The 11,953-nt window shown below is 27.1% G+C and overlaps 1 protein-coding gene across 1 annotated transcript; it reads left to right on the forward strand.

Annotated features, from left to right (window-relative positions):
* Positions 1-9,218: 9,218 nt before the first annotated feature.
* Positions 9,219-10,628, forward strand: LOC145841651 (ectoderm-neural cortex protein 1-like). Its single transcript, XM_082949003.1, has one exon. It carries the CDS (start codon positions 9,219-9,221, stop codon positions 10,626-10,628), a length of 1,410 nt encoding a protein of 469 aa, XP_082805129.1.
* Positions 10,629-11,953: the final 1,325 nt, after the last annotated feature.

Genomic DNA, 11,953 nt, shown 5'->3' on the forward strand with positions numbered 1-11,953 from the left:
AATAAAAGGTTAGAGCTCTTAGTTTCAGTTTCGTTTATGTTACAAGAAAACTAAGTAAAATATAATTATCAAAACAGTTATAGATTGATTAAATTCTAAATTGATTATATCTGTAGCAAGTTTTTAATTGCTTTTTATTTGTGCGTTTGTTGAAATTATATTTTATTAAGTATGACATAATTTATGTATGTTTTATAAAATTTAATTCGATTTTTCAAGTTTACCCACATTTTCGAAACCATTTTTGTTTTTAGTTTTTTTGACTAGCTATCTTAAAAAGTAAACAGTTTTCAAATTTTATAGTTGCGTTCATATAAATGTTTATCTACTTCAAATGTTTTGTTCTTTGGTACACTAAGTTTTCATTTTGTACAAGTGCAAGAGTGGTTTTAATGAAATGAAGTGTGAACTGTGTTTTGTAAGTTTTCCAGTGTTTTTCAAGGTTATATTTTATTACCTGTACTTGTTAATGTATAAAACTGTTAATTTAAAAACTAAATCCCAACTGCTACCGGGTTGTTTTGCAAACTTTGATCTGATCACATCTAAACATAAATTCAATAGAGATATTGCATAGAAAAAGAATAATATATAAAAACTGTTTTAGAAAGAAAAGGAAAAAAAAATTGAAACTAATAAATTTTACAACATTCTTTTAGTATTGCAGTATATAAAAAAAGCGCATATTAGGCCTAAATAAAAAAAAACATTAGGTTGTTATTGAACACTTATGCGACTCCTGCTACATAAACAAATATATTTCATTAAAGTTAAACCTTTAAAATAAAAGTCAATTACAACTCGTAAATGCATGTCTTATTAAAGGTTTGCAAAGCAGGGGAAATCTCAAGTAATGTGACCAGAAGCTAAATAATTTTTGAAATTTCTTTGAAAAAAATTTGTTATAGTGGTAGAAATAATGTACACTTATATAAACAAGTCACTATTGTTACAAAACTATATTTTAAAGCTTGTGTTATGGTTTTGTTATTCGATCTAAATTAAACATGTATGGTTGCTTACAGTCTCAAATAAACTTTTGTTTGATGTTTTTGTGTTAATGAACATTTTTTAACAAATGTTTTCTGTCATTAACATAAATTTTTTGTGATATTTAAATAACATTTTATGTTTTATTTTCAAAGTTGCAAATGCAATTTTAATCCTGTCAAAAAAATATATGTCGACTTTTATGTGAAATTACATAATTTTCACGTGCTAACTTCTAAGCATTTATAAAACTAACTTTATTTAAAAACTTCTAGCAAAGTAAATCATAACAAATAAAGTGTAATACTTTCCTGTTTGTAGAATAAGAAAATTAAAACGTACTAATAGATTAAATATGACAAAATTTCTCATTGAGGTACAACTTAAAAGTTGTAATAATATAATAATTAATGTAACGTAATAATATAACAATTATGTGTTATTTAAACAAGTCAGATACGTAATCAACTTATATCAAAAACTTTATATTTGAATTTAAGTTATAAAGTATTGGAAATAATTTCATTTTTCTTGTATGGTTATTTGACACTAAAACTATCATTTTTAATAAACGAAAAGTTTAAAACATGCTTTTCTATTTAAATTTAAAAAAATACTCATTTAGGTAAAAATTACAAAGTTCAAATATTTTAGGAATTTGAAAACAAATTTTTTACGTAATCAAATTAGATTAAACTCTAATTAAATAAATACGCATTTTAAGTAAGTAAAATAGCATGAAAATAGAAATTGCTTTAAAAACTTTATTAATTTTTAAAATTTTTCATATGTTTCAATCTCGTATTTTACGAATAAGTTTTTTAAACTTTAATAATTTATTAGCTAAAACTTAAGTTTTACGATTGAATAGTAAACATTAGTTTTACTCAGTATTGTATACATTAAAAATAACTATATTGTAGTTTCAAAATCTGCTTTCTAGTAGCTTTGTTGAATAAAGATACTAATTGTTTTTTTATAAAATATGTATAAGAAAGTATAAAGTAGAACAAAAATATGTGTAAAGTAGGTTATAGTTAGTAGAACACGTTTTAAATATGTTTATTAAACTAGTGATATTAACAAAAAATCATTATAAATGCTATGACAAAATATACAATGTTCATGAATTTTTATATAGTAATAAAATCAACTGATGAAAAAAAAAACATTCATACAAATCAAAAAGTTAGAGACAAAAATAAATTCGTAAAAGTTTAACAAAAAAGTTTTAAACAGTTTTAAAAAATCAGCTTCAGTATTTTTTTTTAAACTTTGAAAATGACCAATTAGAATAAATGTTGTCAAAGTTAGCTTTATTCTTTTGATAAGTTTTAGTTACTACATTAAAGTGACTTCAATTAGAAAGTTATAGAATATTTTTACTTGAATTCAGTTTAAAAATTATTTTTAAGTTATTAAGATAGTTTATTTAGAAGTATTTCCTTACCAATAAATAAAGTTTTTTAATTTAAATTAAAGAATACAAAGCTTAAGCCATCTAGCTCTCTATTTTATTTTAGCTATTTAAGCGTTGTATACTTTTGAAGTTTACTTTTTATAAAAATACATATCAAATACCTATAATTTTGCAAGGAAAAGTCTTATGCTTTTTAGTTTTACAAATTAAAAAACATTATATTTAACTTTTAAAGTGCAAAAAGCTATAAGTTTTACTAACGTAGTGTTGAGTTTTTGAACTAGCTGTAAAATTTTTGTACCAATGTTTTGCATTGTATATTTTAACACAAAAAAAAATTGATACACATCATTAAAAAGCCACACTATTTTTTTTTTCATTTTACTAAAATTACTAAAGTTTACTAACAATTTCTTCATTTGTAACATTTGAAAACAAAATGTAATAGATAACATGTCACTTAAAGTTTTAAATAATCGAAAACTAAAATAACGTTTATCTTCTGTAAATTATTTTACTTAAATAGTGTAAAAATTCATCTAGAATTTTAAGAACATTATTGGTTTTTTTCAACAATTTTGTAAAGAAAAGAATGTTGTTTAGCAGAAGAACAAGAATGTTAAAACATTTCAGAATACTTTTTATAACTTTTGTTTGTTATAACTTAAAACTTCATGCTCAAGTAGCTTTGACTATACGCTACAGTGGCAACTGGGTTGTGTGAATCTTGATTAAGGTTAATAAAGGTTGAATAATGTCTGAAAAACACATATGCATCAATAGCATAATTTTAAAACATACAAAACAGCAATGAAAAGTGCAGCTAAAAAAAATAAACTAAAAGTAAAGTTATCTATTATCTATGTGCTGTCCATTTTATATGAATAAAAGCAAGTTGCTTTCTCTGGTTACATCAACCAGTTTTTTTTTTTTATTTATATTTAAGAGTGATTTCTTAAAAGAGATATCTTAAAATCGTTTAGATAAATTATAATGAGAGTGAGATCATTTTGCTTTAAAATAAACTACTGAAATTAAGTTAGGCTACAAAAGAGAACTCAAAAACTTACAATAATACCAATTTAATCTTTTTTTCAAATAAATTATTTTTCAACTAAGTTGTTTTTTTAATTGTAGTTTTTCTTAGGTTTTTTAACTATTTAAAAATTATAATTTTGTTTGAAAGAAAATATACAAAATTCTGATAGCTCAAATAGTTTTATACAATGCTAATACCAAGATTTAAGTAATCATTATATTATAAAATTGCTAAATTATTAAGCAAAACGTGTTAATTTATTTTCTTATGGTTTATTAGTAGATTATTAGTATTAACTTAAAGTATATAGAAATTTGATGCTTTGTTTTCACAAAAATGTATGCTCTACATAAATCTTTTATATTTAGAAAGTTTATTACTTATTTTTAATCAAAGTATTGTTTTACTAAAAAATCTTCTTTTCCTATACATTTATTCATGTTTTAAAAACTATTTAACTTTTTTGTCTGCTATTAAACTAATTTTTTACTTGTACATAATATTCTTTATAAATTTGAAAATTATATTTTAGTAAACAGCCATTTTAGTAAAACTTGTCAATATCTAACTCTAACATCAATTTGGCTTCTTGTTTTTCAAACTCAAAGTAGAAACTTTGTTCATTTATTTTATAATATAAAAGAATTGTTTTAAATTTTACATGAACTGTTTTTTAGCAACCAGCTTGTAATTTGTTTGAAATAAGAGTAAAACCACATAGTTTTTCATTTCATAACTTAAAATGTTATTTAAAGTGATAATTTTACTGCATAGCTTTTTATCTTTAAAAGAGCTAATAACAGTACTACTATTTGAAACTGTATTTATTATAAAACAATTTTTTTTGACATATATGATAGTTTTATAGTTTAGTGCAACATAGTTTTTATGATTGTTATAAAAGAATTAAAAGGTTAAGTTTAAGTATTGATTAACTCATTTATGATTGAAGTTATTACAATTATGAAAAAAAAGTAAATTATCAGTTAGAGTTATTCATTTTGTTTACTTTGAGGGTAAAAACTAAGTAATAAAATTGAAAAGAGTTGATATGTTTATTTCATTTTAAATTAAGACAGTTAGTTACTTAAAGCAGCATTTCCTAAAGTTGACCTCCATGACCACCTAAAGTTTGCCGTGACAGAAATTTAGGTTGCCATGAGTACTAAAAAGGCCATATGGGGACCTTATGAAAAAATATTTTTCAAAGTTTGAAACTTACACTAAATATTTTATAGTTGATTATGGAGATAAATACAAAAAAAAATTCTTAGGTTAATTGAATGGTAATTTTTCAAGTATCTAGTTGGAGGGAGCTATAGCTTTTTTAATTTCTAAAAATGGGTCTTTTGAAAAAAAAGTTTTGGAGTCCCTGACTTCAAGAGTATTAAAAGTTTAATTCTTTAAATTTTTTTTTTCAAATGTTTAGTTTTTTGCATTAACATTAAATTTTATTTTGTAATAACTATTTATTTTACTCCACTATGTACGTTCAAATATATATATATACAAAGTAATATACTATTTTTGGTAGCTGTCAAATCTGCACGAGCGTACAAAATTGGACGAGGGCACAAAGTTAAATGAAGATACTTTTACACGAAGACACTTTTCAGGGATGCCATTTACCTGGAAACCTGGAATTTGACAGTTCAGGCAAAAAGACCTGAAGTTTGAGAAATTAATGAGTAAAGTGAGTAATTAAAAAAAGGGTTTTTAGAAATTTGTGAGTAAAGTGAGTAAATGTGAGTAGATTAAAAAAGTGCATTAAGTTGCGTGACTTGACAGTCAACCAGTAGTTTGACGACTTACTCATGCTGGTTGCTTGCATGTATTTCATTGCATTCGAATACATGGGAGGCTTTGCAAAATAGATGCGACAAAACAACCAAATTTAGTAAACCTGCATTTCTGATAAATTGCAATCAACTTAGAGTAATGTGATTACTTTAGTAATATTTTTCTATTTGATTAAATCAACAAAGTTGATATTCAAAATCAAAGAAACTAAAAGTAAACACAGCAAATGAATTTGCTTTTTATATTAGAAAAAAGTGCCATTTTACAGATAAAATTCGCACATTTTGTGTGACTATGACATTATAATATATAACAGGGTTGTCACTTTACATAGAAACCTGAAAAACCTGTAATTTGACAGTTTAGGCAAAAACAACTGAAAAAACCTAGATTTGAAAATTCTAGGATTTTTATTTTCAAGATATATCAATTTCCAGGTTTTTTCAGTTGTTTTTGCCTAAACTGTCAAATTACAGGTTTTTCAGGTTTCTATGTAAAGGACAACCCTGTTATATATTATAATGTCATAGTCACACAAAATGTGCGGATTTTATCTGTAAAATTGTACTTTTTTCTAATATAAAAAATATAAAACTTAAATACTTATAGTTTTTATGGCTTATAAATCTGTAGTTTTAGCTTACTTTGTTGTTTTCGAAACAATAATATTTTATCATTACCTTTTTGCTGATATTGTTAGTGAATGGAAGTCATTAGAAAAGAAATAAAAACATTACTTTGTACTTATTACGAAAATGCTACAATTTTTCTACAGAAAAATATGAGGTGAACACAAAACTCTCCAATCTTTTTTTTAAATTTAGTAAAGTAAACAATGCACATTTTGTATGTTGTCATTTTTTTTATTTTAGCACCAGATGAATTTCATATAATTCTGACAATTAAATATTTTTCTTAAAATTTTTCAAAAAGTAAAAAAACCTTGAAAGCTATTTAGATTAGTTACAATCTTAATCAGTTATAGGACTTACTTCTATGACTTAGTTCTTGTTATAAAAATGTAGTATTTTAACTATTTATTACAAGTTTTAAAATATTAAACAATTATTTAACAAAATAGCTTATCAAGAATTAATAAAAGATAACACGTTCGAACTAAGAAAAGAATTAAGTAGACTTTTAGCTGTTTGTATTAAACCAACATAACGTCTTTTAAAGAACCATCATAAATGAATTTAGTACAGGTTCCAAGATAATAAAATAAATTGCAATACTTACAGTAACTCTTTTTTAACTAAACTATAACCTACTACTAAACATTATCAAAAAAAGTAGTGCTTTCAAAAACCTTAAAGAAAATCTGAAAAACCTTGTAGAAATTTAGAAAATCTGGAAATTTTTTTGAAAAAGCGAGTGGCAACCTTGCACTTTTGCACGAACAGGCACTTTTGCACGGGTTAAATTTATTTTGTTTTTTTTAACTTTTTATAAATTTTATTTTTTATTTTATTTAGTTTTTTTATATTTTCTACCTTTATTACCCCTAACCCTTACCCTCCGTCAGTAGCTTATTTATAATAATTAATTTTTTTATTAATTTTCGTATTAATTTATTATTTAAATAATTTACCATCACTGTTACCCCTAACCCTTTCCCTTGGTAGCTTTTTTTAACTAGTTTTTATTTATTTACTAATTAATTTTTTATAAAATTTTTATTAATAATATTTTTGCTTTTATTTTTGTTATCACTGTTATTCCTAACCCTTACCCTCGTTCAGTAACTTTTTCTTTTAGTTTTTTTATTAATTTATCTTTTTTTTATTCTGTTTGGTTTATACTAAATGACCCTCCGTGCAAAATTGTAACTCGTGCAAATTTGACCTTTAGTGGTAAATTGTCTTGTGTAATTTTGTCCCCTCGTGCAGAGGTATCTTCGTGTAATTTTGTGCCCTCGTGCAATTTTGACCTGTTCCCATTATTTTAGGTTGCATTACTTTTATACAACAAAAATTGTCTTTTTTAAATGTATTATTAATTAATATTACATTTATAGTAAAAAAAAAATTACAGCAATAACTAACTATTACTTAATCTTCTTTTGTATCTTTTTATTATATGTTATACAGTAGAAAATTGTTCTTTTTTTGTTTTGTAAACTATCTATTTCTTTTTTAGATCATAAATTTTTGGTATACTATCAAAATCTATTGGATCTAAATCCACCTGGTTTTATTAAATATTTTCTTTATTTATTAACTTATTTATAATTATTTTGGATTTTTTAAATGTATTTTTTAATTATTTTCCACTCTAACTCTAACCCCTAATCCTACCCTCGATCGGTAAGCGGTTCTCGAATTTGACTGAGTGGATTTTGATTATGGGTGGATTTTAAACGTTTCCCAAATTTTTATGCCTTTTATTTTTATTTGATGAAGGTTAAATGATATAAACTTGTGAATTAAATTTCATATATACATTGTTTTTAACTACAATCTTGACATACTCACTGGTTTCATTGTCTTTAGATGATTTTATTTCTACAATACGTGTAAGTTAATTTGAAATAACACTTAATAATTTCTAAACAGGTTTTTAATATTAGAAGACCGCAAACATAGATACATCTTACACATAGTGTTTTTCAGTAAAACAGCGGTGGTAGTACATATTCCATAACTAACTTTGTTAACTGTGATCCATAACTCTAATATTGGTTTTATATTTCAAAAAGTATCAGATGTAGCCTTACAATTAGTTTTTAAGTCTTGATTATATAAGTAAGAATTAATGTGTTTAATTAATTTGGTTTATAAAATTCAGGTGATTAAAAAAGTAAACATGTGTAACTTTATTTTTCAGCCTAGTATAAACCTAAGCTTATGAAAAATCTTAACTTAACTTTAACTTCGAAGAACTCTTTTATTTTTTAAATTGTTTGTTTTAGAACATTTTTATATTTTACGAATGGGATGTGTTTTTGAGAACTTTTATAAACTTTATAAAACTAAATGTATTTTTAATTCCACCAAAAGAACTTATCGTACTTTTTAGATCAGCTAAACTCTTCTAAATTAATAATGTTTTTTTTCTGAGTTTTGAAGGTTTGTAATTTGTTCTTTAAAAACACTTGAAAGTTCATTCTAATTTACGGAAATGTTTCTTACAGTAAATGTATAAATATTTTTATTATACTTTGTTGAAGCAATCTGATTCTGTTTATTAATTTTCTTCCAGTTTTTTAATTAAAGATAATATTTTTTGTGGTATAGTCCATAGACCTTCACTGCATGTACCTGTGCACACTAGTGTCCATTAAAATTATTGTACTGTGCACATAAATTAAGGCAATTAAAAAAAAAAGAGTTGTTTTGTTAACTAGAAAGTGTTTATTGTAAGATAAGTTACAACAGTTCAAACACATTAACTATGTATAAAAGCTTTTAAAAATGATTAATTTTTTGTATATTCTAGTGGGCACATAGTTTATTTGAAGTAATTATGTGTACAAACAGTACACAGTTTTTTTTTTTTAATTTACTTTGCGCAGCTAATTAGTTATAAATCACAATTATTAAATTTTATTTACTGTTTAAAGACTAATTAAAACATGAAAAAAAACTCACTGGAAAATTGTGTAATTTTTGCCGATAAAAACAACCAGCAAAAAACCGGTCTTCAGAGGACAGAAAATTTTGGAGATGATCTTTTAATTGAATTCAACAAAACAGAAGATTACGTAGAAGTGAGCAAGCATTCGGCTGTAAAAAAATTTCAAAGTTTACGGAGGTTTAATGGCTCGATTGAACGAGGTTAACACATGTTTAGTGTATTATATATTTTGGAAGAGAATGGAGAGAATAATCTTAAGTCAATACATAGCTATGTAGAAACTTTTCAGATAAATTAATATACTGTTGCAGTTAAGTGTTTTCAAACACGACAGGAAATTTTATGTTTAATATTTATCCGAACGCTTGTTTCGTTTAGTTGTTACAGATTTTCATGACAAAGAACAAAAACACACAAGTGTACTTACTTAAAATCAATTTTCCAGGTTCACTTGCAGCAGCAGACGACGATGACCTGGTTGCGGCGACAAAGTTAAGCAAAATTTCTTTGAACAAAAGTTTGGCGAGTAAAACTGACAGAAGTTATTCTACTAAGAAGCTTAAAATTTGCAACGCCTTGACCTTTCACCAGCTTGCATCGATTTTCAATTTATCAGGCCTTTTGAAAGCGACACAGAGTTATGTAGAGCGCTGTTTCGCGATCATAGCCGAAACCGAAAGCCTTTCGGAGCTGGATTTCGCCCTTGTCCTGAAAATACTGGCCAGCTCGGAACTTTACGTCACAACCGAGCGCGAAGTGTTGGAAGCGGCAAAAAAATGGCTGAATCACAACATTGCAGAACGCAGCAAGTTCGGTGCGAAGTTGCTGCGGAAAGTTCGACTTTGCTTGCTGTCCGAATGCGGCTCTCTTTTTGAAAACAGCGAAATGCACGATTTGCTGAATGAAGCTTACAAAAGCTGCAAGCTCAATTGCGAAAGCCGGTATTGCAGCCAAACCTCGTTCGGCGTGCTCGTGTGCGGGGGATGGTATTGGTACTACGGACGCAGCCCAATAGAAAATGTAAAACAGTACAGCGTGCCCGGCTTGAACCTGGTCCGATCCCTGCCGCCTATGAACAACGAACAAATGCTCGAAGCGACGGGTATCTGCTTGAAAGGCGACTTGTACGTGTTTGCGGGAATCCTTGTCAGAAGAAAGGCGAAGGTCGTCGTCGAAAAGTACTCCTGGGCCACCCAGCGTTGGACTCGGGTGGCCGTCATGGGCAAGTATCGGCGACAGTTTTGCGTGTGCGCGTACGGCGACAAAATTATCCTCGTCGGAGGTAGCGACGGCAACTCGATCGCCTCCTGCCTGAAATTGGACACCAGGAGCGGCAGGTTCACGAAAGCAGGGGAGATGAGGGTTGAAAGATACGACGCGGCGTGCGCCGTCTTCCAAGAAAAAGTGGTGGCGTGCGGGGGGAGGTGCGACTACTTTGAGCTGTCCTCCGCCGAGAGTTATGACGTCACGACAGAAAAATGGAGAGATTTGCCCCACATGACTAGACAGCAAAGTAACCACGGTCTGGTGGCGGTGCGGAGCAGGCTTTTTGCCGTCGGCCTCGGCTGCGACGTTTACAACGGGGCCGAGGGAGGAGGGGCGTGGAGGGAAATGATCGCCGCGCCTCGTTTATTCTGCGGGGCGCTGTCGTTGGGGAGTAAAATTTTCCTCTTTGAAAAGAAAATCGGCAGACGGGTGTTCAGTTACGACGTTGACGCGGATAAATGGACCGAAGAAGATAAAAGCGAAGAGTTTAACTCAAAAATAAGATATTTTTCTTGCGCAAAGCTGCCATTTTATTGACGATGATCGGGAAATTTGGCTTACGACAATTCAAATTCGGACAGTTCAAACTCTGATGATTAAAATTCTAAAAAAATTGAAAGGGCTACAACTAATAAATTAATGAATATTTTTCAAACATATGTAGGTCCTATAAATATGTCCAAGTCAATATTTTTCTTTTTGCAAAACATCAATGTTTTAAGGTATGACTTGAATAAAGTCCAAACACAGTTATTTTTAGTAATTTCAAAATATATTAAAAATTTTTAACTATTTTTCCTAAAAGAAAAACTGGCTTTAGATTTTTATAACATATATATATTTCTTTTTTCTTTAAACTCATATTACATTTTAATATATAGTATTTTAAATGTTTTTATAACAATTTGAATTGTCCGAATTTAAATTTTCATGTACCCGGGAAATTTTGAACCGGTTACTTTAGAATTTCTTTGATACGATCAAGGCGTTTTGAAACTTGAAAAATATTTTTTACTAGCTAACGGAGTAAATTTAAATACGTGATTATTTTATATTTTGTAAAAATTTTAAAATATTTGAAGTGAACAATGTAAGTATACTAAAGAAAACAGCAAGTAAGCAAGTATATAAAAATAGTTAGAAAAAATAAACTTTTTTTATAAACTAACGTTATTGTATTTGTAAGTGAGTTTTAACTTTTTAAACAATCCTTTCATTGTTATTTACTTATTTCTTAAAATCTCTACACCAGTTTTAGTCTAAAATACCAGTTTGCAAAATTTCGCGCATAAATGCAAATTACTGATTTTATTTTCTTAATTCTTAATGTCAAACCAAGGAATGATGTATTGTACATGTAACAATATATTGTCTAGTTTGTAAAAATTTTCGCATGAAGTCGTTGTTGTTATTGTGTACATGTATCCTTATATGCTGTTAGAACAATCTTTAGTTCAGTTGGTTGCTTAAATTAAAACTGTTGTACCAAATTTCTTCTTGAAACTGAAAAATAACATGCTTAACTAATTGTATAGCCAATTAATAACTGTCTAATGTTAAAACTTAGTTGTTAAACTATTAGTTTAAATTTACTAATTCATAAACAAAAACTTCTTTTTTTTTAAATTCCAATATGTCAAAGATTAGTCTTTGGAAATCTTACTGGTTTTTATGGTCTTGAAATTTCAAATGAATAGTTTTCTTTTCTTTGTACTACTATAAAGTATTCCGTATTATTTATGGAGCAATAGTTTTGGTTTAAAGAATATAAAACAAATTTTAAAAATTTGTAAAGTAGATATATATACCTACCTTACCTAAATGTAAAGATTTTTGAACTCTGACTGAGCATTACTTAATTA

The sequence above is a fragment of the Thalia democratica genome, chromosome 7 (assembly GCF_965202585.1).
Source record: "Thalia democratica chromosome 7, ktThaDemo2.hap1.1, whole genome shotgun sequence".
Classification (NCBI taxonomy): Eukaryota; Metazoa; Chordata; class Thaliacea; order Salpida; family Salpidae; genus Thalia; species Thalia democratica.

What these genes read in the sequence shown, in the direction of transcription:
- LOC145841651 (XM_082949003.1), top strand. Translation starts at nt 9,219, where the DNA reads ATGACAAAGAACAAAAACACACAAGTGTACTTACTTAAAATCAATTTT.